This window comes from Saccostrea echinata, unplaced genomic scaffold, assembly GCF_033153115.1.
Source record: "Saccostrea echinata isolate AGI-Se365-2 ecotype Australia unplaced genomic scaffold, CSIRO_AGI_Sech_v1 ptg000058l, whole genome shotgun sequence".
NCBI lineage: Eukaryota > Metazoa > Mollusca > Bivalvia > Ostreida > Ostreidae > Saccostrea > Saccostrea echinata.
Genome location: NW_026889807.1, coordinates 3,700,029 through 3,725,563, shown reverse-complemented (window position 1 = coordinate 3,725,563; position 25,535 = coordinate 3,700,029). Strand labels below are relative to the sequence as shown.

Below are 25,535 nucleotides of genomic sequence, written 5' to 3'. Positions count from 1 at the left end.
ACAAAGTCATCTTATAACAGACGTGAAAATAGCTCACAATTCTAAGGACAGTGTGAAATAAGTAAAAAAAAAATATGTTGTTCAGATTGGTTTGAAAAATTACCAATTTATACACTCACATGTATATATTTTAGTATACAGTATAAACTTACGTTTGTTTTGGTTTTTTTTTTTTTTTTTACTATAAGTACTTCGGAAATTAAGTACATAGTAATCAAGCAGTGATGTATTCTGCAAACGAATCAAAACGAATTTGTTACTAGATGTTAACATCTAAAAGGAAATATAACTTTCAAAGTCTTTGTCGATTTTTACGAAATCTTCTTCAATAAATAGAAAAACCAGATAGAAATAAATTCTGTCTGAAGTATAAAATAACATGTTTGCATATCTATAATATTGTCCCTATAAAATTGTTTATAAATTATGTCTGCATATCCATAGTAATTTCCCTATAAAGTTGATATCTCTGCAATTGCATCTCAATTTCTGTGAATGTAACTGTTTCTCCTTATGACCGCATTTGCTTGTTTGCATTTGACTTATGAATTACATCTCAATAGCGTAGGTTCTTCAATCTTATGTATGGAATGCTGTCTAATAGTTATTATAATGTGATATTTTAATGCACTAAAAAAATGATTTGTTAATCAGGTTAATTACTCTTATGGCGTTATTTGTTGTTTTATCTGGGGAAATAAAGTTTGAAAATAAAGTGTACAGCTGTAAACCGAATGCATTGCCGAATTTAATGAAGTCACAGATGTAGAAAATCGGACAACAGAAGGGAAAAGGAAATATCTGTAATGGTATTCGTTACAATTTCTTCTACTTTCTTAAATTTATTGTATTTCAGTTAAATTACTTTTTAATCTAATATGGAGATAACGAACAGTAATCAAGCTCAAAAGGTCTACGGAAAAATACAAATCAGGTGCACAGCAAACACGGACCTCTAAAAACATCAAAGGTGGGATCAGGTGCCGTGAAGGAGTTAGCATCCGGTGCCGACCGGTCACACCCGCCGCTTGCTCTTTGTCATGATGGGAAAATAAAAAAGGATTGACGTATGTGAGTTGAATGTCAGTGTCAGTAAAATTACATACTATCGGTAAAATGTCGTACGAGCATACAGTCCATATCTATTTATTTTGATTGATCCAGATTGTCCAAATATGACTCCATGTCGGCAAATTATTGAAAAGTGATTTTAGACCATACACACTTTTTTCCCCTTTCTTATTCGCTTAAGTTGTGATGTTTCGGAAAATTTCAACATATAAAGCCTAAGAAATCACGTCAAAATAAGGAAAACAATAATGTGTACGTGAAACACCAATGACAACTCATGGCCAATGTAGAATTTTTTCAAAAGCAGGTCAAATTCAAAGATCAATGTCAAGAGGTAAAAATTGCTGGTTCAGAAAAAAGGAATACACCAGTGAAAATATGAAAGTCGTACTAACAACCTTTCATTAGTTGTGACAAAGTATGAAATTTATCAAAAGTAGGTCAAACTCCAAGGTCATGAGGTCAAAATTGATAGTACCCCAAAAAGGTCTGTCAAAAAGAAAATACATGTGAAATATGAAAGTCGTAGCACCAACTTTTCAACAATTATGGCCAGGATTAAGTTTTTCAAAAGTAAACAAAGCCCAAAATTCAACCCGTGGATCTCTTCAAAGGGCACCAAGAAATCATGTCATGAACTCATGATTAAATATAATCAGACTAATACAAAAAAAAAAATGTATCTAGTAATCATACATCTAATCAAAGCGAATGCATGAACCAGCTCACCGGCGTTTAATTAATTAGGGGAAAGCAATTAGTCTAGATCATTATGAGATACTGGAGGATGTGTTTATCTGAATAAACACACCCTGCTAAACAATATCCGATTATATAGTTTTATTCTTTTATTTTTTTATAAAAAAAAAAGAACAATATCCGATTATATAGTGCACCAGATAAATGTATGAATATTGATGAAAACTTCGCGTAATTAAGTTATACGTAGTTTAAAAGGAGGTTTGATTTCCTTTTATACGTGTTTAAAAATAAAAACTAAAAGATCGTAAGCTGAGGTTTGTATTTAAGGATTCAGCCATTTCCAGCCTAGCGGGTGATTTTGAACTTTCTTCACAATATAGTTTCATATGCCGATGTTTCTGGGTATACGTGTACGTTTTTGACAACTCTGTTAAAAAAAATTGCAAAAGCAATCTAATATCATTGTGTCTTTTTATACAATCCCTTTAAAATTTTTTATTATTTGCTATACAGTTTACGAAAAAAAAGCTATTCACATTTTCTTCTTATTATCCCTCCTTTCTGGGGAGAAAAAAAAAACATGATCCGCCCGTGGATAGAATTAATCAGATTTTCGACTGACTAAGGTAGTCGGTTCAAATGACTTCTGCAAATTCTGTTTTTATCTCCTTTGTTCCCTGGGCTCATAAATTGAAAGATTTCTGTCAGAACTTTAGTTCTTTTATTGCTTTAACACCATGAAGAATTGTGGTCACAAAATTGTCATTTAGAATCGTCACGAAAACGTTAAGCCCGATGTGCTAGCAATTAGCACATTGTTACATCGTTAACATTTTCTAACCAAAAAACCGATTTACGTTCTAAACTAGGCTACACATAAAAGATGTAAGAATATGAAAAAGTGTCTCTTATTTGCGGCAATTTAAAATGTTTCGTGACAGGAAAGAAACATTTATTTCCTTTTGGTATGTAGTGGAAAGATCACTTAAAGATACACAGACAGGGTTGTCTAATTTGATCTCACGTCAGTCAAAAGAAATGTGTCATAAAAAATTTTCCTTTAAGAATAAGTACTTTAAGCTAACGTGATTTTTTTTTCCTGAAATATAAACGAAAATAATTCAGGTCAACTTTAGAATAATGTTTGCTTGCCTTCTGCCGACTCAGGATGAAAAAAAAATGAGTCGGTAGGTAGGTGAGAATTTTTTTAAAGAAAATTTCAAAATCAGTGCTGAATTTTCAAAACCTTTTTTCCTGAATGCATAAAAAATATAATTGCTTCTTGGAGGTTAAAAACAAGTTTTGAGTCAGGCCATTTTTAGCAGTCGTTCGGGAGAGGACAACCAATCATTTTTTTTAAAGATGGCCTCATAAAATTGTAATTTACCTGTGGATCACATGGCTTTGCAGGGTACCTTAAAAATCGCTTAAGGTTCACTGACCCTCTGATAAGAAAGATAACTCTTTCTGGGATTAATGACAATCATTTCCTCGTAAAAGTGTCAAGTTATTGGGCAATTTTTTGTTAATTTTGCCCTGCAAAGTATGCTGCAATTGTGTTCATAATATAATATCAACATCCACTGTATATTGTTTCCTTTATTTCTTATGAAAACCATTGCTGTTCATCAGTCAGTAAACGACACTAAGCTAGCCACCTTCATAGATTTCTTGAGCAAAGGCTGTTCCATGAATTATGCATACAATGATATACATATCTATAATACAATATTTAACATATTTGATTTTACTTTAAATGTTTTTATATACAGATATAAAAATGAACAATAAAATGTCTTTCTTTGTTTGTTAGTACGTCGCAGCTATTGCAGAAAAAAAATTACATAACCCGCTTACGCGGGTTTTGTATTTTTTCTGCAACAGCTGCGATAATCATTCCCATACTTACAAACAAAGAAAACCTTTTATTGTTTAAATTCATGATATTACTACTTCGTTATATTCAGTAATACCGGTACGTGTAATATATATGTAAATGTATCTAATCAATAATTATAGACATGCACATTTGACACTTATTGAATTAATTAAAATATTACTAATATTTCTTTTGCAGCAAAATCTGGCTCACAAAATGTCGGAATACAGAAACAAAAGTCATTTTCCTTCCATAATTCAAACGGTCACGTGAAAAGTAAAGCGAAGACGGAAAACAAAGGTAGGTTATAAATTAGGTCACGTCATATACTGCGGTGAAATCACTTGTTTTCGTGGGGTCAGATTTTCGTGGTTCGAGGGAAAAACATTGGTTTGTAGAGATTTTGATTTCGGGGTTAAAAGAGTGCTGAGTTAATCTTTATTTGAAATTTTGCTTTTCGTGGTGGACATGAATTCATGTGTCTCTTCATACAACGAAAATTAAACCCCCACGAAAATAACTGATTTCAAAGTAATACATTGTATATAATCCTCGGCTTCGTGAAATAATTTTAGACTTACTGTAGGCCACCGATAAATTATTATCAGGTTGAATTATTTAACGTTTATTTCTTTATCTAAAAGAGTAATCCAAACTTATCAAAGAAATTTATTAAAAGTTTAAATAGATTTCTTACTTTATTACTAAATTTGAGATTTATGTACATCTAGAAGTATGTAGAATTGTCGTGTCTCCATATTGCCGAACACACCTATGTAGCTTGCAGCAAAAATTTAATTTTGCCCATCCCTACCTTTGACCGATTAATTTTCAGTTCATATAGGTAATGTAAAGCGTACTTTCTTCAGCAATAACAACGACAAAAGAATAAAAAAAAAAGATTTCTGATGCTTTTATTCCAATTAACATTTTTTTCTCCCAAAACTGACACCTACGTATACGTATCTCAATGTACATATTATTATTTAAAAAAACAACAGAAAATGAAAGTCTCTATGACAATAAACAATGAAATATGATGTTCTGGAATCGATCCTTCATGACTTTCAATGAAACCAGACAAGACTAAGCATTATCTTACATTTCAGTACTCGATAAAGTTTTAATGCGCTAATACATGTATACACAGAATATATGTTTTCCAGACAGCATCCATTTTAACCTTTCGTTAATTGTTATAGTGTAATGTTTAATAACAGAGCTTTTAAAGTACGGTTAAACTTTTTTTATCATGGCCAATGAAATGATAATTATAGAGAGTAAATTGCTTAAATAGGTTTCAAAACAAGGCCTATTGTAGATTTTTTGCAAACTTCCTGTGCAAATTGATTTCTTGTCTGCGTAAACACACGTTACAGACACAAAAAGTTATTTTTCAAATCAAATAAAAAAGATGAACTTTAAACATAAATACATACACTAAGTAAACAGTAGAAGCGTACTTAATATTTCTTGTTACTGATTTATACCGGTCACGGTAGCCTTGTGGTAGGGAGTTGGCTTTGTGATCGGGATCGATACCCGAGTTCGATTCTCGTAAGACGTTAAAGCTGGACACGATTCGTAAAAAGGAATTTGTCCGCCATATTCGATTATTCGCTCGCTATATCTGAGGGCCTCTATATAAGCCACTCACTTAGTCACTGTTCAGTATAATCAGTTGTCACCGGTGTAGACGGACGCATGCTACACCGCACTCGATAGCGAAAAAAAATAACCGTGTATTTCTTCTACGACAGGAGAGAAAGACACCAAAGAAACTTACAACAGTTGCACAAGTCAGTGTCGTATACAAACAAAAACAAATACACGTAAACGCAATATAATAAATAAACAAAGGCAATGCAAGATAACCAGCACGAACACGTGTTGCCATTCCACGCTGATACCCGTGACAATAAAGCAGTCAGGTGTAACAAATGCGAAGGGTATATCCCGGTGCTGATATCGTAGATAGTTTAATCGAATATGGCGTATGCCTATTTACGAATCGTGTTCAGCTTTAACTGTTCAATAGCAATGCGCACGGCATCAGAAGTGAAAGCCAAGGGTAGGTCCTGTTTCACGGTAGGCTCTGACACGATAAAGAACCCTACTGCTTAATTACCCTGAATGCCGAGTATAGGTATAAATTTGATATATGGTGACGCATTGAAAGATTCTTGACCGGGAGATAAGACAAAATCAATCAATATTACTACCTTACTGAAGATCTGCAAACTATTCCTTCCCCCACACCTTGAAGTTATACCAACAAAATCATGCAGATTAAATATATAATAAGCATGTACACAAATATTGTGAATATGACACGTTATAAACGTCTAAAGCCATTTTGATTAAAATCTTTTTCTAACTCTTTTTTCAGTATTCGACTCTCAAACGGGTGAAATGATATCCGACTTGCAGCAGGAAACTATAGGGGACGATGGCAGCAAAGTGAAAACAAAAATAGACATTCCCGCAGCAAATGTTCATCAAAAAGTGATTAGTGAAAATAAACCAGAGCAGCCAATGTCAAAAACGGTAATAATTTATAAAGTTGATGAATACGAGATCTACATGTACTAATTAAAAGCTTAGCTCTAAATAAATTGCATTTAAAGTAGTGTCTAATCGAGGCTAAACAGAAAGATACATGCATGCTTGCTTGTCTGCGCATGGTTGTATATTCAAATTGACCTCTGATTGGGACTAATCAAAGACTGCAAAATAGGAGGTTACAATAGGTTTTAATGCGACTATCTAGAGTAACTTCCCTTGAGTGCGCACATTTTTGCAGAAGTTTGATTTATTCCAATTCTAGCGAGATTTGGGTACATATTGAGTAAAGAAATAATCTTAACCCCACACAGCACTCGCAATTTGTCTTTATTTTTGTGAGATTGCTACGATTGATGCCTAGCTCATCGCTATATGTAACAATAGCGATAAACTCAAGCCTTATTTAAAATGGAATTTCATTATTCCGAGATCTTGAGCTCAATATAATGCAAGTATTTCTCAATCCGTGTGCCAAATGTGTCTCCAATTCTAGAGTTCCTTTGAATTTGGCAATCACGTTAACAAACATGTTCAGTGTTAGACAGTATGAGATACAGATTTTTTGATTGAGACTGTAAAAACCGAAGCCCCAATAACCATTGAACACCTGCTTTGGTGTATGTTCCTAGGATTTGTTAAAATTGTTATTTATTACTATATAGATTGTGATGCTTCAAGCGAATAAAAAATATCCATGTGACAATAAAGGTATGTGGAAGCTCTCTGAGGAAGTGTATCTTCTAATTTGTTCAAATCATGACCTCAAGGCTACGGTGGGGCCACAAGAGAGTATGAAATTCTTACATTGAAGAAAAATCTTTAAAAATCTTTCTCAAAGACCACTGGCCCAGAAAATATGAAATTCATGTGGAACCTTCCCGAGGAAGGGAGAAGGGAAGGGTTCAAATCATGACCCCTGGGAGTACAGTTGAGCAACAAAAGGGGCTGAACGTTTTACATTGAAATATATATAAAGAAAAATCTTTAAAAATCTCTTGCTTAAGAACAACTGCACCAGAAAAGATGAAACTTTTGTGGAAGCTTTCTGATGAAGGGTAGATTCTAAATTGATCAAATCATGGAACCCGGGGGTAGAGGGGGAGCACAGTAAGGGATCAAAATATCACATTGAAATATATAAACTTAAGAAAACCTTTAAAATCTTTTTCTCGGGAACACTGGACTATAAAAGATGAAATTATGTGAAAGACGTACAGTAGATTCTTAAATTTTCAAATCATGGGCCCTAGGGGTAGGAGGTCCAAAATAAACGATCAATTTTTACATTGAAATATATATCAAAAATCTTTAAAAATCATCTTCTCAAGAACCCCTTAATCAGAAAAAAATGTAACTTATGCGAAAACTTCATGAGGTAGGATGGATTCTAAACTGTTCAACTCATGGTCCCAGGAAGAAAGGTCAAGCCAAAAAGGGGGAGCAAAGTGTATAAGATTTTTTTTGAATATTCTTCTAAAGAAACACAATAGAACCTTTAATTTGCAAACATTCCCAAGATGTGTGGATTTATTTTTTTCCTTCAAATTATGGAGCTCTGGTTAGAGGTGGTTAAAATCAGGAATTAATTTTATTTGATAATGCAAGTATGCAGGAAAAGAATTTTCTTCTCAAAAACTGCAAGGCCGTCATGTTATAATCAACAAGAGATGCTTACTCCTCCAAGGCACCTGATCCCACCACTGGAATTTCCAGGGTCCTTGTTTTATGCCCTCTTCACAGATTTGTATTGTTTCTAGATTTTTTTTTAATCCATCACTGTTCATTATCTTCACCTTTTTCATATTGATATCGAAGTATCCCAACGGTGTGTGGATTAAGTTTCTTAGAGTATGGAGGGGGGGGGGGGGGCAAAATACGAGGTCATAATTTTTCATTGAAATATATCAATCTTTTGAAGAATGTTAGGGTTAAAGTAACTCAGGTGAGTGAGCGTTGTGGCCCCTTAGTCTTTTGTTTCTTTGTAATATAGTAAGACATTTAGAAATATTAATAAGTTTTCTAAAGTCCTTCTCTTCTAGAACCCGATCTATAATAAACGGAGGAGTAAGTCAGTATCCATTGATTTCATTGTATACCTCCGCCTGTTCTGATCCCGTGTGATAAATTATGGAAAAGCCCTCGACCTTGCTAATTACCGCGATGTGACATTTAGCTCCCGAAGTAAATATTTGATCGGCACAGCAGCTGACAAGAAAATAAGGTATCCGCATTAACCCCAGTCACAAGTATCCGCATTAACCCCTTTCATAAATCAATTGAAATAGTTGTCGACACCCACGATTTTTCTGTTATCTAGTTTCTTTAACTTCATTTCTTGGCTCAGTTTTCTTTGCACATTTTCTAGATGTGTTTCATGTTAAATAAGTCATGAATTCTGTTTTTGCCGCCGTTGTTTATTTGATACAAGTTTAATGGTGTTGAAGGGAATAGGTTTTTCGATTCCGTTTTGACCTTTTTAACAACAGAAGAGATACAATGTGTGTAATTATGATTTTTATACAAATTTAACATTTTCATTAATACAATGCATTTTCCATACCTTTCCCGATTTTAATGATGTTAAGATTCCATTTTTTCTTAAATTCACAAACAAGTTCAAAGAAAGATCTTTTTTCTTTTTAAAAAGTACTCTTTTTTCGAAAAAGATAAAGAGCACACATTCGACATATATAAGAACCAATTACCATGAAGTGTTCTGTGGCTGTCAAATACAAGCTTTTGTTGTACATGTACATTTGATAAGCATATTTTCTTCATGACTTTTTTTTAAAGTAAATGAACGGTTCAGCAGTGTAAAAATGATTCACGTCCCTTTAAAAGGCTACAAGAATAAAGTTTAAAGGTTTAATGGATGATTTATGCTAGTTCTGAAATCATCAAGAATCTCTCAATTTCAATTTACAAATGTAAATCATATGTTTCTGACAACTTTAACATTAGATATAAAAAAATATTCAGTAAATCTTTCTAGATTATTGAAGTGGGTTTTTTCCGCATTCCTAAGCTAAGAAAAAAAGACTTTCTCATCACTCTATATAGGACACTCAACTGTCCTAAAGAAATATTACTTTAAATTTTATAATAGCATAAATATGTGACGAGTCAAGCTAGAACGGTGTTTGATATTGAAAGTATATTGCTTTTAACAAACCATAGGAAACTATTTTTCTGCAAAGATGCGGTTTTAAGGCAAAATTTTAAAACCACTCGGCGCCTTTTTTAATGATCAGATTAAACTCGGGACATCGTCCAACTTTAGACAGACTTTATCCAGTTTCTTTTGCCAGGAGAAAATCCTCTAAATCCAGTAAAAATACACTTTCCACGTGCTCCGTCATCTCATAATTAAGTTTTATGGTCAGATGGAGGCTCTACATTAAGACCCGTGTATCTCGAGCCCGAGGCATGACATGTGTCGTGGAGGGCTTTCAGTCGATGATACGCTGTCAGAAACTTGCGTTCTCGTAATTATTCCACATAATTATCGGTGAAAGTAATGTAAGAGATCACTTTAATGCTTCCCCTAGCGGATTATTGCATTTTTTTGTGTCGGGAAAGATCTAAATCACAGCTCAGCTCCATATTGAGAAAGAGTAAATGGCGTCAGTTATAAGTTGTCACTTTAAACGTTGTTTGAAATAATGGTGCCCTAACCTAACACATGGTAAACTGATATCAGTATTAATGGTGTTATTATTTTATTAAATAAAAATAAATAATTTTGATTAGGGATTTGATAAGTCGAACACTATGTGTTTGATTTTTAAATAATGAGTGAAGTGCATGGGCGCAATATTTTCCAATACATAAATCAGTGTTAGAAAATTTGGATTTTTAATCAATAGCGTTTAAATCAACCTCAACAAGCATCAATCATCGAACAAACAGCATTAACAGAAAGCATAAAGAAAAAAACAAGCTTATGCTCAGCTTTACCATTTATTTAATCAATATACAGGTAGTATTTTATAAATATAATAAGCATAACCAGCATGTGTGTGTACGCGGATTTAGAGACGAAAGGAGGGTGCTTGCTCTTTTTATTGACGACGACGTTTGTTCTTTCTTTTCTTTAAAATCGCATAAGTGTGGGAAAACATTTTGAATGATTACAAAATGGTTCTCCCGAATTTATCTTTTTTTTAAGTAATACTACCTTGATCATTACATGTAACAGCTTTCAAACCAACATACGTCATATCTTGACGTCATTCTGTTCTTACAGAATTAAATGCTTATTTTCATATAACTAAATGCTCAAATTGATCATGAAAATGGTTGCTTGTGCTTGTTTCAGGGTATCAGTACAAAGCATGTCAGTTATCTTGGTCCTATTCTGATTTAATTAGGTCAATGCTGCCGGTAGTAGTTGTGATACTAATAATGCTAGAGTAAGAAGATAATATATTGAAATTCAGAGTTGCAAGTTTGGCATTCAAAGTCTGAATATTAACAGCTGCCTTTGTAATTTGCAATTAAAATAAAATTTCCTGAAAATTGAAAGGTTCTTCGTTGGTAAAAAGTTATTGTCAGCAGTCGTAAACTTAGCAACAGTGCCATTTTTGTAACTTTATAGTAGTCGGGATCTTTGGGGAATTAATGCTTCTCCCTGTTTAGTATAATAACAATTGCTTCTGGGGAAGAGTTAATTCAGCTTTAACAGGCATTTACAGTTTGGGGTATCCTTATCCCATGTGATGAGAATATAACAAAAAATATAAACAAATACCGTGCTTTCCAAAGTATATATCCGGCCAAATAATTTTTTTTTCTATCGAGGTGAAAGATCACAAAAAGGACAGAAAAATTGCCATTGTTACTTGTTCAATTAGCACATTCCACATACGCATTGAATTTCATAAATATAAATTTCTTTTTTTTTCCGTTTTTTAGGACTATGACTACTCTGATGTTTTCAAGTTCACGCCTGCTGCAGTCGCAGAGTACTTATTCCAGTCCGGGGAATTTGAAGAACTCGAGGAAGCGTTGGCGGATCTCGTTAATTCATCGATTGTAAGTTCTTTGTTAATTGCATTGGTGGATCTCCTTAATTTACATATTGTAAGTTCTATGTAATATTTAGCGGAAGTATTGTTTTGGTTTTTTTTTTTAAATTCTATATGTTTTTTTTTTAAGGGAGTATTTCAGTCGATATATTTTGGTCGATATATGTATGTCTTGTATGTAGAATTACTTTGGTGTGTGATATATAAAGCTCTACAGATACTGGTCCGTATAGTGGTACATGTAAGAGTGTTACTGTATAGTGTGATTTGCTTTTGATTTCTGATGACACTTGCAAATATATTTATTTTTTTTATGCATTTAACTTCAAAATCTTCAATCCTCGGAGATATATCCAAGTTTTTTTCTTGGTCCCATTAAGTTCGATATAACATAGTTTGACTGTAATACATGTACATGTAAGTGTATTGCAAATTAATGTGTTAAGGTGAGTTGTCAGACTTTATGTATTTTAGCCTCAGCAATTCTAATCCTCGTCTATCTCGATGTTTTTTTCTCGTTTCAATCGACTGTCCCTTCTACAAGCACCCGGCACTAGAAGTGAAAGTCATGGGTCTTTCGGGTGATAAGTTAAAACCCAAGGTCCCGCGTCAGGGTAGGCGTTTGTACGATAATGAACCGTCACTGCTTAATGGCCCTGAGTGCCGAGTATACATGTAGGTCTAAATTTGAAACCCTTCACGGGCATACGGTGAAGTCTCTATATGAGTGAAAAATTCTCGAATGGGACGTTAAACAACATACAATCAATCAATCGTTTCCATCGAGTTCGCGATAGCGAGGTTTGACTTTTATAAGTGCATCGCATGTAAGTTTGAAAAATTGCCAAACCGTTTCTAATTTCTAACTCAAAATTAGAACCGTTATCTCCGACTTTTAATTGGTGCTCAACATAAAAGGCTTCGCGGAGACAGAAACAAATTATTATTACGTTTTCACAAGAGGGAATTTCCGTACTTTATGAATAAAATGTCTTTCAGTATTGATTCCTGAAGTCTTAACTTTGCCTCAATTTCCGACATCATATCGCGCCATTCATTGTCACACAATGCGTATTCTCTACTTTTTCAATTTGATCAAAGTATCGGTGCTTTTTTTATTAATATAGAGAATACATGCTGTTCTTTAAGTATTGAAAGACCATTATTTTAAGTTAATGAGAGGGAGTGCTTGACGACGTAATTTCCGAAGCTTTCTTGTATTAAAGAGTAATTTAATTTAATTTTTTTTTTTTTTTGGGGGGGGGGGGGAGCTATATGGACGATTTGGCCGAATATTTTGCCTATTAGATATTGCATTATTAAACAGCGAGATAGCATAAGCATTGGTTGTACTTAACAAACTGAATAAAATTTACGAGATGTTTTCCAATGCTAACAATGTCTAATCATGACTCAAATATTCAATTAGCATCACAATCTGAAGATTTATTTTCCTGCAGGAAAAACTTTTATTACTTATCACTGAAGAGCTAGCAAAGTTTTACTGCTGTTGCGTGACAGAGAAAAGAAAGTGAAAAATCTCGAGAGATTTCAGGAAAATACAGTCTTGTACATGACCGAGCGTATTCAGATGGTTGCCAGAAACCATATTACTAGTGACTGTATATCAGATAGAAGGAAAGGCTTATTAAGCATTCATTTTTCTTTTTATGAAACACCTAAAGTAGATAATGTCCGCAAAAAGTATGGAAGTCTAATAAGATGTGACTTATTAAATATGCATATTAAACAAGAAGCCTTGCAGTCACCTTCTGTTTGGTTATTTCAATGCTTCATCCCCTTATATGGATCAAAAGTTCTTTTTTTTTCTTTCTTTCTTATTTTTTCTTTTTTTTGGGGGGGGGGGGTGTTTTGTTTTTTCTTTTTTTGTTTTTGTTTTTTGTTTATTTTTTATTTTTTTTGAGCAAGGACTAACTTAAGATTCTACCAAACGTAGAACACTGCAAGTCTTGGTATTTTTTGTTTGTCGCCATCACGACATTTCTCATATTGAAACAGCATCAAGACAAAACGCGCCTTTAATTTGAAGAGTTCCATAAATGGAACAGGAAGTGTCATTAGACTTGACAGCTTACGCATATAGAGAAAAAAAAAAATCTATAAGAAATATGATAACATGGTGTCCAATCAGTGCGAAGTTGTTAATCATAGAGATTAACTAACACTGGTTCTGAAAATCATGCTATGTGCACCTGGTAATAATCAAGCAAGGTTACTCGATACATTATTCATGCACTTGTATAAATATAATCTGAGTCTTTATAGAAGGAATACCTATATATATATATATATATATATATATATATATATATATATATATATATATATATATATATATATATATATATATATATATATATATATATATATATATATATATATATATATATATATATATATATATATAAAATAGAAAAAATGTAGGTTACGGAAAGTGCAGCTGTAAAAACATATTAAGATGAGGCTAACTTTAAAATAATGTTTGCTTGCCCACTCCCGACTCAGAATGAGAAAATCGAGTCGGTAGGTAGGTGAGAAATTTTTTTCAAAGAAAATTTCAAAATCAATGCTGAATTTTCAAAACCTATTTTCCGGAATACATACAAAAAATAATTGCTTCCCGGAGGTTAAAAAAAAGTTTTGAGTCGGGCCATTTTTAGCCAATCGGTAGGGAGAGGACAACCAAACAGTTTTTTTTTTTTTTGATTTTTTTTTTTTTTGTTTGTTGTTTTTGTTTTTTTTTTTTTTTTTGAAGATGGCCTGATATATGCATTTTCCTTGATTTAGAATATTTACATATAACTTGAATAATAAAACAAATGTTAGGTCTCACGTATTTATCGACACGATATTAGTGTCATTTTCAATAATGCAATTAAACCCGATTTTAGCGACAGTAACTAAATCAGGGTTTGTGGGTGGACTTTATGAAAATAACATTAATAACACAGTGTTTCAGAAAATAGCAATATATTTTAAAAACAAGTAACCTATATTTTACTTTCAAGATTTACTGCTACTTTCGAGAAAATTTTTCGTCGAGAAAAATGGACAAATCTTAAGAAGGGGAAAAAATTATAATAATAATTATATTTTTCAGATTTTTGAAATAAATATCTTGTTATAATTTCAAAAAACAAGCCAAGAAATATGTTGATAAAATCCTATCTGTTTCAGTGTCTTCCCCCAAATAGAATTTAATTCGACATTTAATGAACAGTTGGAATGAATGTATAAAAAAGCGAAAACAAATAAATGAAAAATGGGTTTTACTGACATCAGGGAACCCATGTATTGAACTGATTTTTCAAATTTTCATAAAAAAATTCTTTGCATAGATCTGTATAATTCCATAGGCAAAACCAACTGATAAAACAATCAAGGTTTTTTTTTTTCTAGTGTCGTATGTCAAATCTTTGATAAAATTTTGTCAAGTGGATGTTGTTTTTCTTTCTTTCTCATTTCTCTCCCTTTTCCCTCCTTTTTTCCTTTCACACAAACACTTCGCATCCTTCACACTTTTAAAGCATTACCTTGGCATTACTGTCATTTCTGCTTTCGAAATACCTGTTTTATATGTCTTGAATTCCGTCTGAAACGTGAAATACAATGAAACGTTGTAGTATTATTTTTTTGCAAGTTTTACTTTTTCTGCTCTCCCATATTTTTAATTTCTGACAGGTTTCTATTGTATAATTAACAACATTTTAGTTTAAATCATACGCGAATTTATTAACCTGTGTATAAATTCACGAAATGAAAAAGATTTAGCCACTGAATAAGATCATAAACACCAGGCAAGATATAAACGCAAAGCAATCTAATTGTCTTTGGTAGGTTCCCAAGGAACTTTTAGATTGTTATATTGGGAAATCATCTAACATAATATCCACCACTAAACGTTTATAACTCCGACCGTGCCATTCATAAAATCCGATGAAAAATGTAAAGCCATGTTTAGCTTTCTTTTATAGCGTGGAATTGCTAACGTTTATGGTTTTCGGTTATCCTTGATCAATATTTCGTGTCTTGCGTCAATCTGTGGCCATGATCGTCCAGATGAACAAATTCATGCAGTCTAATTTGCCTGAAAAATGAATAAGCACGGACAGTTCATTCAATTATGTGACAGATTGGACTTAACCTGAAACTAATTGCAAATAAAGAAAGAATTTTCTTTGTCAAAGTTTAAAAAAAAAATCTGATTCTTTGTTTTTATTCATCCTTTCTTTGGTGAAAAAAAAAGTCCTCAAATTAATGGAGATCGGGCTTAACCTGAAACGGAAAAAAAAAAAAATCTTTTTCAAAGTTCAGAAAAACATATCTTTGTTTTTATTCATCCTTTCTTCCGTGATAAAAAAATACGTCCTCAAATTAATGGAAAGTGGCCATCCCCCATCACTGTAATTTACCCCTTGTTAGAACCTGGAAAGTCTAAACCTTTACCAGTTATATGTTTGCAAACACTACCTATCGCTTGGTCGTAACTTGACTGATGCATGTTTCATACCGATTTTAAGGCCATCTTCTTTCACTTATTACTCCCTTTACTTGATCAGTAACTGGGCTTACGGGCGAGTGTGAGCGGTCGTTGTTGGTGCTTACTTCTACTTTAGGCACTTATCCCATCTCTAGTGTTTCCGGTAGTCCGTGTTTTTGCTCTCTTCACTTTATCTATTCGTATTGTTTACATTAATTGTAAGATGGATCACTGTTCGTTATTTTTCATTTTCTTCACATTGAAATTTTGTGAACTAGGTTAAAAAAATAGATTTTTTATATTCACTGAATTAGAAGTACATGTATACTCTAGTTTACGGATGAAGTTGGATAGAGACTATTGAGGTCATTGAAAATTTGCTTGAGTTCGATCCCGATTATTAAAGTACAACAGATGTACTTCAGCAGAATCGTAGATTCCGATTCCGTTTACTTGAGTACATAGACACCTCAGAAACAATCAAACCTTCTTGTGAAATGTCAAACTCATAAAAAAATATTCAATCACAACACAATATCGTCTAGTTGACGTCAGCCATATACAAGAAAGGCAAATAGAAAACTCTTACAATATGGATTCGCATATTAAGTTGTTTTGTGCGAATGTTTCTAACGCAATTGTTCATAAAAATAACAATTTGCTTAATTTCTTCATTATAAATATGGCGGAACATTAACGTAAATTCAATGTATCATTTGTTAAAAGAACAAAGAACAACAGTACAGGAAAACACGGAAGGACGCTAAACAACTCAAATCTTAAGATTTCATACCCATCCCCCTTTGATACTTAATTCTTACATCAGTCGAGAGAGAGAGAGAGAGAGAGAGAGAGAGAGAGAGAGAGAGCTTTCCTTTAGTTAAGCTAATGAATGCCTTTTTTTTTTTTTTTTTTTTTTTTTTTTTTGGGCCCTCGGGGATTTTGGAAGCATTAAATTAACATATTAAAAACGAAGAATATCATTATTGGTAAAAGAAATCTAATTTTTTATAATGCGATTTAGATGATTAATGATTGGATTGTCAATAATTACTCAACATAGTTTTAAAAAAAAAAGATACATTGTTGGCCCATAATACATCTGAATATGATAGTATAAACATACCTAACGATCGGTGTTCTTTCTCTGTGTGTGGGAGTGCTGAAACTCAAAATAGCGCTTTGAACTAGGTTCAAATACAGACATTATTGATTTTTGCTTCACTGAGAATGAATCGTAACTATCAGTGAACAAATACTCTACATTAAATCAAAAAACTACGGTACCCGATCTTCGCTTGATAAATCACTGTCATCCGCACGCTTTGTGTTTGTCAATTATCGCTTCTACCAACATCGCTCCAAATAGATAAATCACTCAAAAGATCCTGATTGGTATCATTTCAGCGCTTTAAAATATTTTGTATAAATATTAACCTGAAGTCGGCCGGATGCTGTTATTATAACGCAATTATCTCTGTTAGTAGGTTTGACAGCGATGTCATGATCGAAGATCAATAGATTGTGGACATGAAGGCAACGAAAGACAAATTTTAATGACGTCAGCCATTACTTCATATGAACTTAGCATGCCCTATCAATTAAGACAAAATTTCATATGGAATTTTATATCCTCGTCAGCTAATTTTTAATATTGTACATTTTAGGCGGTGTTCTTCTTACTCGGTCTTAACAGGATTGTGAATATTTAGTATTTAGCCTTTATTGTATTATACTTTCATGTAAATTAGTTGATTGTGATTCGTCGAGAAACATTTGTTAAAAACACTATTACTCGCTGAATACTGAAGCCACGCCCTCCAGCATAGCAACAGTCGGAAATGCTTGACGACGGGTGATATTCTAAAAAAATAGTGACTGCGCAGAATTTATGCGCGCAAGATTCACTGTTATATGTATTTGTATAGAACATTCATTATAATATAATAAATATTGCATGTAGTTGAGTGTAACATTGAAAATGTTCACCCCTCGAAAACCATTGTCAACCTCGGCTGCGCCTCGGTTGACAATGGTTTTCTTGGGGTGAAAATTTTCAATGTTACACTCAACTACAATGTACATGCAATATTTATATAATATGTCCCCTTATACCTGTCTCTTACTCTTAAAGAAGAATGTTTATTGCCCCAGAAAGAAAATGCACAGTCGATCAAAGGACAATGACAGTGTCATTGTAATAGAAAATTATTTGCAGAAGCAATGAATATGCGATACTAACTCTTTTATTTTTACGGTTGAGAACGACTTTTTTTCAAATCACATACCACCAGGTCGTCACAAACACTTAGTCTGATGAGCGCCCTCTATTTGATCAAAAGGTCGTGGGTTCAAGCCCTGATCACGACAAATTTAAGCCAATAAAATAAGATAGGTGATTACTGTTTCTTAGCCAAGCGATCGGCACTTTGAAATGAACGTTGCGAGTCTTAAAACCCAAGGACCTGTGCGGTGTGAGGCCGGTTTTGGAACGATTTGAAACCCTTCACCGGTATCTGGTGACGTCTCGTATGAGTTAAATAAACTTGTTGGGGACGTAAAACAACAAATAATCAACCAGATTATTTAGTGTTGGGATGGTTATTAAAATAATTTCATCATGCATTATATTGCTGAAGAGCTCTTTTGCGTTATTTGCGTCCCGGAGTCAAAAGTTCTGTTTCCAAATATTACAAAGGTTTCCTGTGCTAAAAGCAGAGATAAAAGAAAGTTGTGCAGTAACTGGAGACATGGTTGATTTCTGAGGTTTGTATTTATTCCAGGAATTGCTGTGATTGTCTGATAAAGAGATCAGCTGGAATTGCGTTTAGGATTAGGACAGCCTCAATAGCTTGAAGTAGATTAGTGTTCTCTGAATAACTATCTGCCATTCATTGAGAAATTGAGAAAAGTTAAAAAGTCACCCAAACTAGATATTATCTGGCACAGAAAAGAAATGTACATGAAGCAGATATGAAATCTACTCAAACATATCAGTTTTTTTTTTTTTTCATTGACGAGAACCCTTCCATATACGCGCTTTATTTTACTACATGTATCTACTCTACAAACCATACATACAGTCATTATTGCATTTTCAACTTGATTAAACGTTTTCCCTATATTTGAGTAATGTCTTAATGCACAAAGCAGAAAAGAAAAAAAAATCCCTGCTTCATGCAACTCCGGAAACAAAAAAGGAATTAACAAGTTAATTAACCATAATGGAAAGCGAGATAAACAGACGGGCGAAGCCTTTTTCACAAGAAACAAAAGAAGCATTAATCTACATGCTAAAGTACATGTCGAAAAATATTAATGGACAACTCTTGGAGGAGCTGGAAATTGAATCCGATCTAATTAAGTCAATTATGACGTCATTTACCATCCGTAATGGCTTTACTGGTCAGAAAATCGTGACTTGTCACTTCCGGTGTGGTTATGGTTAACCATTAATTGTTCCATTCAGAAGATTTTCCGATATAAGGCTGTTCTTTTTATGTTGATAAATAAATCTATGATTGAAGGACATTCATTTACATAATGAAAGGTGGTGAATTCCAATTGCCTGTCCTGTGATAATCACCTTATATATGTAAATATGTAATGAGGTCACGATAATGCAGAAAATAAGCGTCAGGATAATGTATAAATCCATGAACTATTTATATATGTACCGAATAATATCACCAAACATCAAATATGATATGAAGAGGAGATAATATTTATATAATAACCTATTCCGACTTAAAAATTTTCCAAGCCACTTGAAGATTTTTTTTAACATAGGTAAATATAATACAGGAGAATTAAGAATCATTTTCAGAGGGAAATTACATGGCTGAAACGCAGAGTGCTTTGATATTTAAGTATTTTTGGAGCGGAGAAGCAGACAAAATTACAAACGATATATTTTCACGTCTTTCAAGAGTTACAGAAAAAAAAAACTTCAAACGAAGCGCGATTTTGTAACGTTCTCTAATGAAAAAAAAGCTGGAAATTCTAGCAGGTTTGACGATTTAATTTCTCAAAAGAAATCAAATGGAAATGTCACTTGCCTGGCGCGCCCATATCTAATCGATTTTGTCAGGGAATATTTAGTATACTTTCAGCGAAGAAAGTTACACAAATATAAGGACGTCTTTGTCTCATAACATTTTAACGATTAATTACTTTTTTTTTCTTTAATAACGAAACATGTTAATATCTTGTTTAGCAATGAAATTACAGGGTTTTTTTAATATAAATCTGTCAGCAAACCTCAATCAGGAATATTTAGGAAATAATTATGTTGTTATATGAAAACAAACAATGAAATATATATATATAATTATATATTATATTTCAAAGAATCCTTTAAAATATTTCCTGCAAGTCTCATATTCCTTGAGCTGCTTGCATGAAATAAGTTTAAAGTTATTTTTTTTATTATAAATGGCTGTCTTCTGGGGTACGTCTTTTGATCTGTTTAGAGTTGTTGGGACTTCCAACTCTTCTTCGACATACCAGTTTCTGATATCCGAGATATTGATGTTTCAGATACTGGGTTATTTTCTCTCTGGCACATCTGCAAATAATTTTTCTCCGTCTTTAATTAGCCCAGAAATAGTTTTGTTGACGAGATAATGCTGTCCTTCTTAAAAATTTCGCCTACTCGCGATAAGGGCAAAACGGGTGAAAATAAAATGGGGACGAAAATTCTCCTTTATAGTACATGTATCAATGTTTAACTGTATAATACCTGATTTTTTTTTTTCAGATGACCCAACAGCAGGCGGATACGTACAGAGAGGACGTGAGGAAAGAATACAACCTTCTTGTTCAACAAGCGTCCAGCGCCAATATGGTAACCGGAACTGACTTTCCGTCTTCTGTTTTTGGAGGCTACTTGGGATGGGGGGGGGGCTAAATACTCTGGCATTTCTGACAGATCCAGAGCACCGAAACTTAGTTAATTGAGTCAATTATTATTATTATTATTTTGAGAATTGCCCACTGTGTATCCCTTTTGCTTTTATATTCATTAATCCGTTGAATGGCTTTACATGTATCCCAATTGCCTCATGCTTTTGCCTATACTAGTGTTCTGGCACTTTCAATAACTTCTATCAAAAATTCTCTTAATATGAAAACAAAAGTCTCGGGCAATGATACAATCGGTCAAAATAACATAAAAAAATATAAGTTTTCCATTTATCTTGATATTTCAATTCGGAGTTGAACTGTACTGTGTGTTGAGACAAGTTTAGGGACTGGTAACTCAGTTTGAGGTATCTCTGTATTACTTGTGAAAAGGAAGAAATTAATTTGCACGAACTTTAATACAATCGTGAACTAGTATGGACCTACTGATGCAACAGACTCTTGCATTAATATCTTTTCTCTTTCACCGAAATAGCCATTCATTAAAATGAATGATTGTTTTCCGTGAAGGTCATCTGTTTTTAAAATATGGATTTTTTCCCTTATAATTAATAATACATCTATTATTCTATTCGAAATAAGTTCAAAACATAATGTAAATTTCTGTTATTTATCATAATTATGAAATAAAGTTAATTGTCCTCCTTATCTAAAATTAAATAAAAAATACAATATTTATCACGTGCATAAATCAAAGGGGATGAATTTCAGAATTTTTTTTCCATATATTTATCAGAACATGCTCAGAGGTGAACCAAACGAAAGATTCCTGAGTGATTACTCCACTTTAAATGACATCTACCGGATGTTCGGCTACAGTGACGTCATCCCTCACTTAGGCATTGACGAGTTACAGAGCAAAGATATCATGAGAGTTGCCTTGTCACGTGCTTCCTCTTTGATCGAAGTCATTAGAACGCTTATGGATGAATGGCTGGCTAAAGCCACCATGACAGGTAGTGATAAAACGACTTACCAAATGGTGAATCATCAGGCCGTTTTTCAAGACTTGTATGTACAGTAATCTCGAACAAGATGGGAACAAGAAAATAATCTATAGAGATCCACATATTCGAGATACTGAAGTTAACATAAAGAAAACGTAGTTAGGGCTTCCAACTAAGTTCTGGTATCCATGGTATTTGAGACACAAGTGTTCGAGATATAGAAGTTCAACTGTATTGAAAACAAGATTTAACCCGGTATTTTATTTAAAGCCATGGCTCCAGACATATTAAAAAGTTCACGTGATTTACTCATGACATTGCTGTATCCTATCTGTTCCTGACTTCTTAGTGAATTGCAGAGTTAAACGATAGAGCATTGTGAATGTTTTCTGCGAATAGCCTGAACTGATCTCAGTCACTTTCACTGTATATTAATCTTTGATTGCTGAGACATTTGCACATAATCCGCCGCCACCCAATCTTAATATATGGTCTAGAAATGGAGATAAAATCTTGAAAATGTATGCACTATATAATAAACCTTTTATTATCCCCCAGAAAATAAAAGAGGAAAATCGTTTCATGAATACTCATGATATCAACTAATGTTTGACAAATTGATTGGTTGTTGAGAGACTGTGTGATAATTTTGACACTCTGAGAACCCATGCATGTAAATCTTTATGGCTGATCTCGAAAAATTCTTCAAACTGTACCTGTCGAACTTCTATTAACAATACATGTCATTGTTCCTGTAAATATCCACATTATCAAATCACAGATCATTATTGACCATTTTTACATATGGTAAACGTATCTATTTATTCTTATCAGTGAAGGACATTGAACTTATTTATTTAGGTGATCCGGAAGCAGCCGCCCTGTTGAGCGATATTCTCCGCCATGTTTCCCAGGACAGTAACCCGGATGATCTGTCTCAAATGAGAGAAATACTTTGTAAGTGGTGATTTATAAGATTACTTGCATGCAATTACAAAACAAGAGGATTAATTTGTTCTGTTTTCATTTTTGAAAAGTAATGAAATATTTTTTTTTAGTAAAATGTACATAACAACAATATCTGTAGGGGATATGATTATTTCGTCAATGCAATGGATGGGGGGAAAAGAAAATAACAAAACAAAACAAAACTAACTTACAAATAAAATGCAAAGAAGAAAAACAAAACTCCTTTGTATTGGGTTTTCTTTTCAATATCCAATTTTATGGTATGATACCCGACAATTTCATGATTTATCCATATGCTCTGAAAATAAAAGTTGTGAATCAATGAAAATTTTATCAAGCTTACACAACATTTTAAAAAAAATGACAGGCAAAAAACTGGCATATATGATATCAGTATTTTTTATTTTTTTTTTTTCAATTTTCATTCACAGATGATATTTTTGCCAATGAGGTTCTGAACAGTCTTGAAAAACGACCTCTGGGGGATTATGAGGACACCCTGCTGCAAGACTCCTCATTTCAGAGGTCCTCAGACAGAGGTGACCATGAAAACAAGGGTCAAGTCCTGAAAACAGAGGAGAAAGAAACAATAAATGAAAAAGTAAAGTCTAAAGAGAAGACAGAGAAAGGTACCTTACTCTTAAATAGTATTTTTATAAGGATTTTTAAAAAGAGGGCATTTTAAATGAGGGAATAAGTGTTACCCATAATTTCAAGGTATAGAATCAAAGCATAATGACCCCCCCCCCCCCCATTCCCCCTCCCCCAGTTGCGTTTGTCCCCTTGTATATTTGCATATTAATCGTCTTCAAGATGATTATTCTCCTTAACTAGTCTGCATTGATTTTATTTTACGTATCCTCTGTAAAAATATATACTGTTTTATATATTGTAATTTTATTCCAATACATTGGGACTAAAAGAAATAATTACAAGTGTCTCTTTATGTGTAGAATCCAATTTGGAGAGCCAATAAATACCTTACCTTGCATAATGCAAATCGAGATTAAAAGAGCAACAGTTCATACAGGAACCCTAATTAAGTCATAATGAATACTGTTTGAACAATATGAAGATAACATTAATTTTCTCTTTGCAGAAAACCAAACAACAGAACAAAGGGCATCAAAAGAAAAACAGATAAAGATGTAAAAGAAGTTAAATGTGTGAGGAATTATCATTCCAAAGTGTACAACATATTGGTCAAAAATTGATTTTTTTTCGTTTAAGTCATGCTTAATTGTGTAAAAAAAGATCAAAAATTTGATTTTCACTGTATATAGCCACCAATAGATACATTACATTATTTTAATCGTTAAACATCTTAATATGCGTAACATTGTATCTCTATTGTATTTTGTGAATGGAACTTCGAATTATGAAAAACATTTTTTCATTCCCTTTACAGTGTTATTCTATCGTTTACAAAAAAAGCAATTCTCTGATCAATGAAATGAATTTTTCTTCACTTAGGCAATTTTCTAACAGAAAAGTGGATAAAATTGCAATAAAAGAATATGAATCATACTATCGGAGCAAAATGGGAGACGGACAATGTTTAAAGTTGAAAGATTCAAAACGAAATATACAAAATTTAGATTTTCGAGTTACCTCTCTTGGTGATATATCAATGTTAGATTTATCTCTCTTGTCGATATACAGATTTCAGAAATATTCCTCTTTGCGATACATATGAATTGTTGAGTTATCTCAATTAGTATTATATCAGTTGTTATCTCAATAAGTGATATATCAATGAGAGAGTTATCTCTTAATGATATATCAAATTTTGAGTTATCTCTCCTAGCAGAGTTTCACGCCTCCTAAACTCAGTTCAATATGAAAAATTCCGATGAAATGAACGAAAATGGAAAGAACGTGCTAGGGGATTAACCCACAAAGACATGTTAAGTTTTAAAAAGTTCCCGGTATGGCATTATTTATTACAGATAAAGGATCCGCATTTTTAGTTAATATATATTATGAGAAGACCGTTCATTATTAACCCACCGCTTCTTATTGAATAACATAATGTTCAGATCAGCATTTCATACGTCATAAAGACCAGCGCAAAAATATTCCGAGAAAAGAAATCCTAACGCAATATTAATCACAATAGGTACGTTGCATATTTGTATTATTCTACATTGTGATATTCTTAGTTATATGAAACAACACTGTAATACTTCATGATAATTCGTTTGGTGAAAAATTAGTTTGTACCATTGTATGTGTTCTTATTTTAGCGCATAAACAATTTCCACAGAAATATGTCAGTGATCAATTCACGCAATTGTCAATAAACGCTTTTAGGAATTCTTAGAATACCGAAATCACATATTTGTGATCAAATTATCGTTGTTTGACGGAGTGAAAATTACACTGTAGGTAGAGTTTTTAACATTTTGTGGAGGGCTTGAACTCATGGGTTTCTTCTAACCAAGAAATAACGAAATATAAGACACCAACATGAGAATTTGTGAATTCTATTTGAGAGCGTGTATATTAGGAATCCTATCCGTCATACAGGTTGTCACTGATTTGCCCTAAAGGTTTGGAAAATTTTGATTTCGCTAAAATAAGCACACATACGTGGTATGTATTTGTTGTTGAGTTACATGGTTCTTGTTGATTATTGAACATGTATGCGATATAGATATATAAAACGCCAAACAGTGGGTAAATATGACTTTCGGGCAGGTTCTTTGTAATTCACTATTGGTTGGATATTATTTAAATCTTGTTTTATTCTCTTCTTGCATCCTTTTATGCCTTATTCAAGAGGGTATAAAAAGCAAACTTGCACAAAGATTATATTTTCTAATTTAATTTGATAAATTAATTTGAGAATGAATTTACACGCGCAAAATAGAAAAAAAAAAAGGAAAACAAAATTAAAAAGAAAAGAAACAAAATTGCACCATATATGTGAAGTGTATTTTGTCAAGCAT

General features: G+C 32.9%; 1 protein-coding gene across 1 annotated transcript in view; it reads left to right on the top strand.

Annotated features, from left to right (window-relative positions):
- The window catches only part of LOC133174469 (uncharacterized), a 35,927-nt gene extending 12,129 nt beyond the window's left edge, over positions 1 to 23,798 (top strand). Inside the window, exons 4-11 of the mRNA XM_061309592.1 lie at positions 3,851 to 3,952; positions 6,042 to 6,199; positions 11,132 to 11,251; positions 20,505 to 20,591; positions 21,405 to 21,624; positions 22,477 to 22,572; positions 23,016 to 23,213; positions 23,684 to 23,798. Of these exons, the coding sequence (XP_061165576.1) occupies positions 3,851 to 3,952; positions 6,042 to 6,199; positions 11,132 to 11,251; positions 20,505 to 20,591; positions 21,405 to 21,624; positions 22,477 to 22,572; positions 23,016 to 23,213; positions 23,684 to 23,736 (1,034 nt within the window). The 3' untranslated portion in view covers positions 23,737 to 23,798. The remainder of the gene's footprint in view (positions 1 to 3,850; positions 3,953 to 6,041; positions 6,200 to 11,131; positions 11,252 to 20,504; positions 20,592 to 21,404; positions 21,625 to 22,476; positions 22,573 to 23,015; positions 23,214 to 23,683) is intronic.
- The last annotated feature ends 1,737 nt before the right edge of the window (positions 23,799 to 25,535 follow it).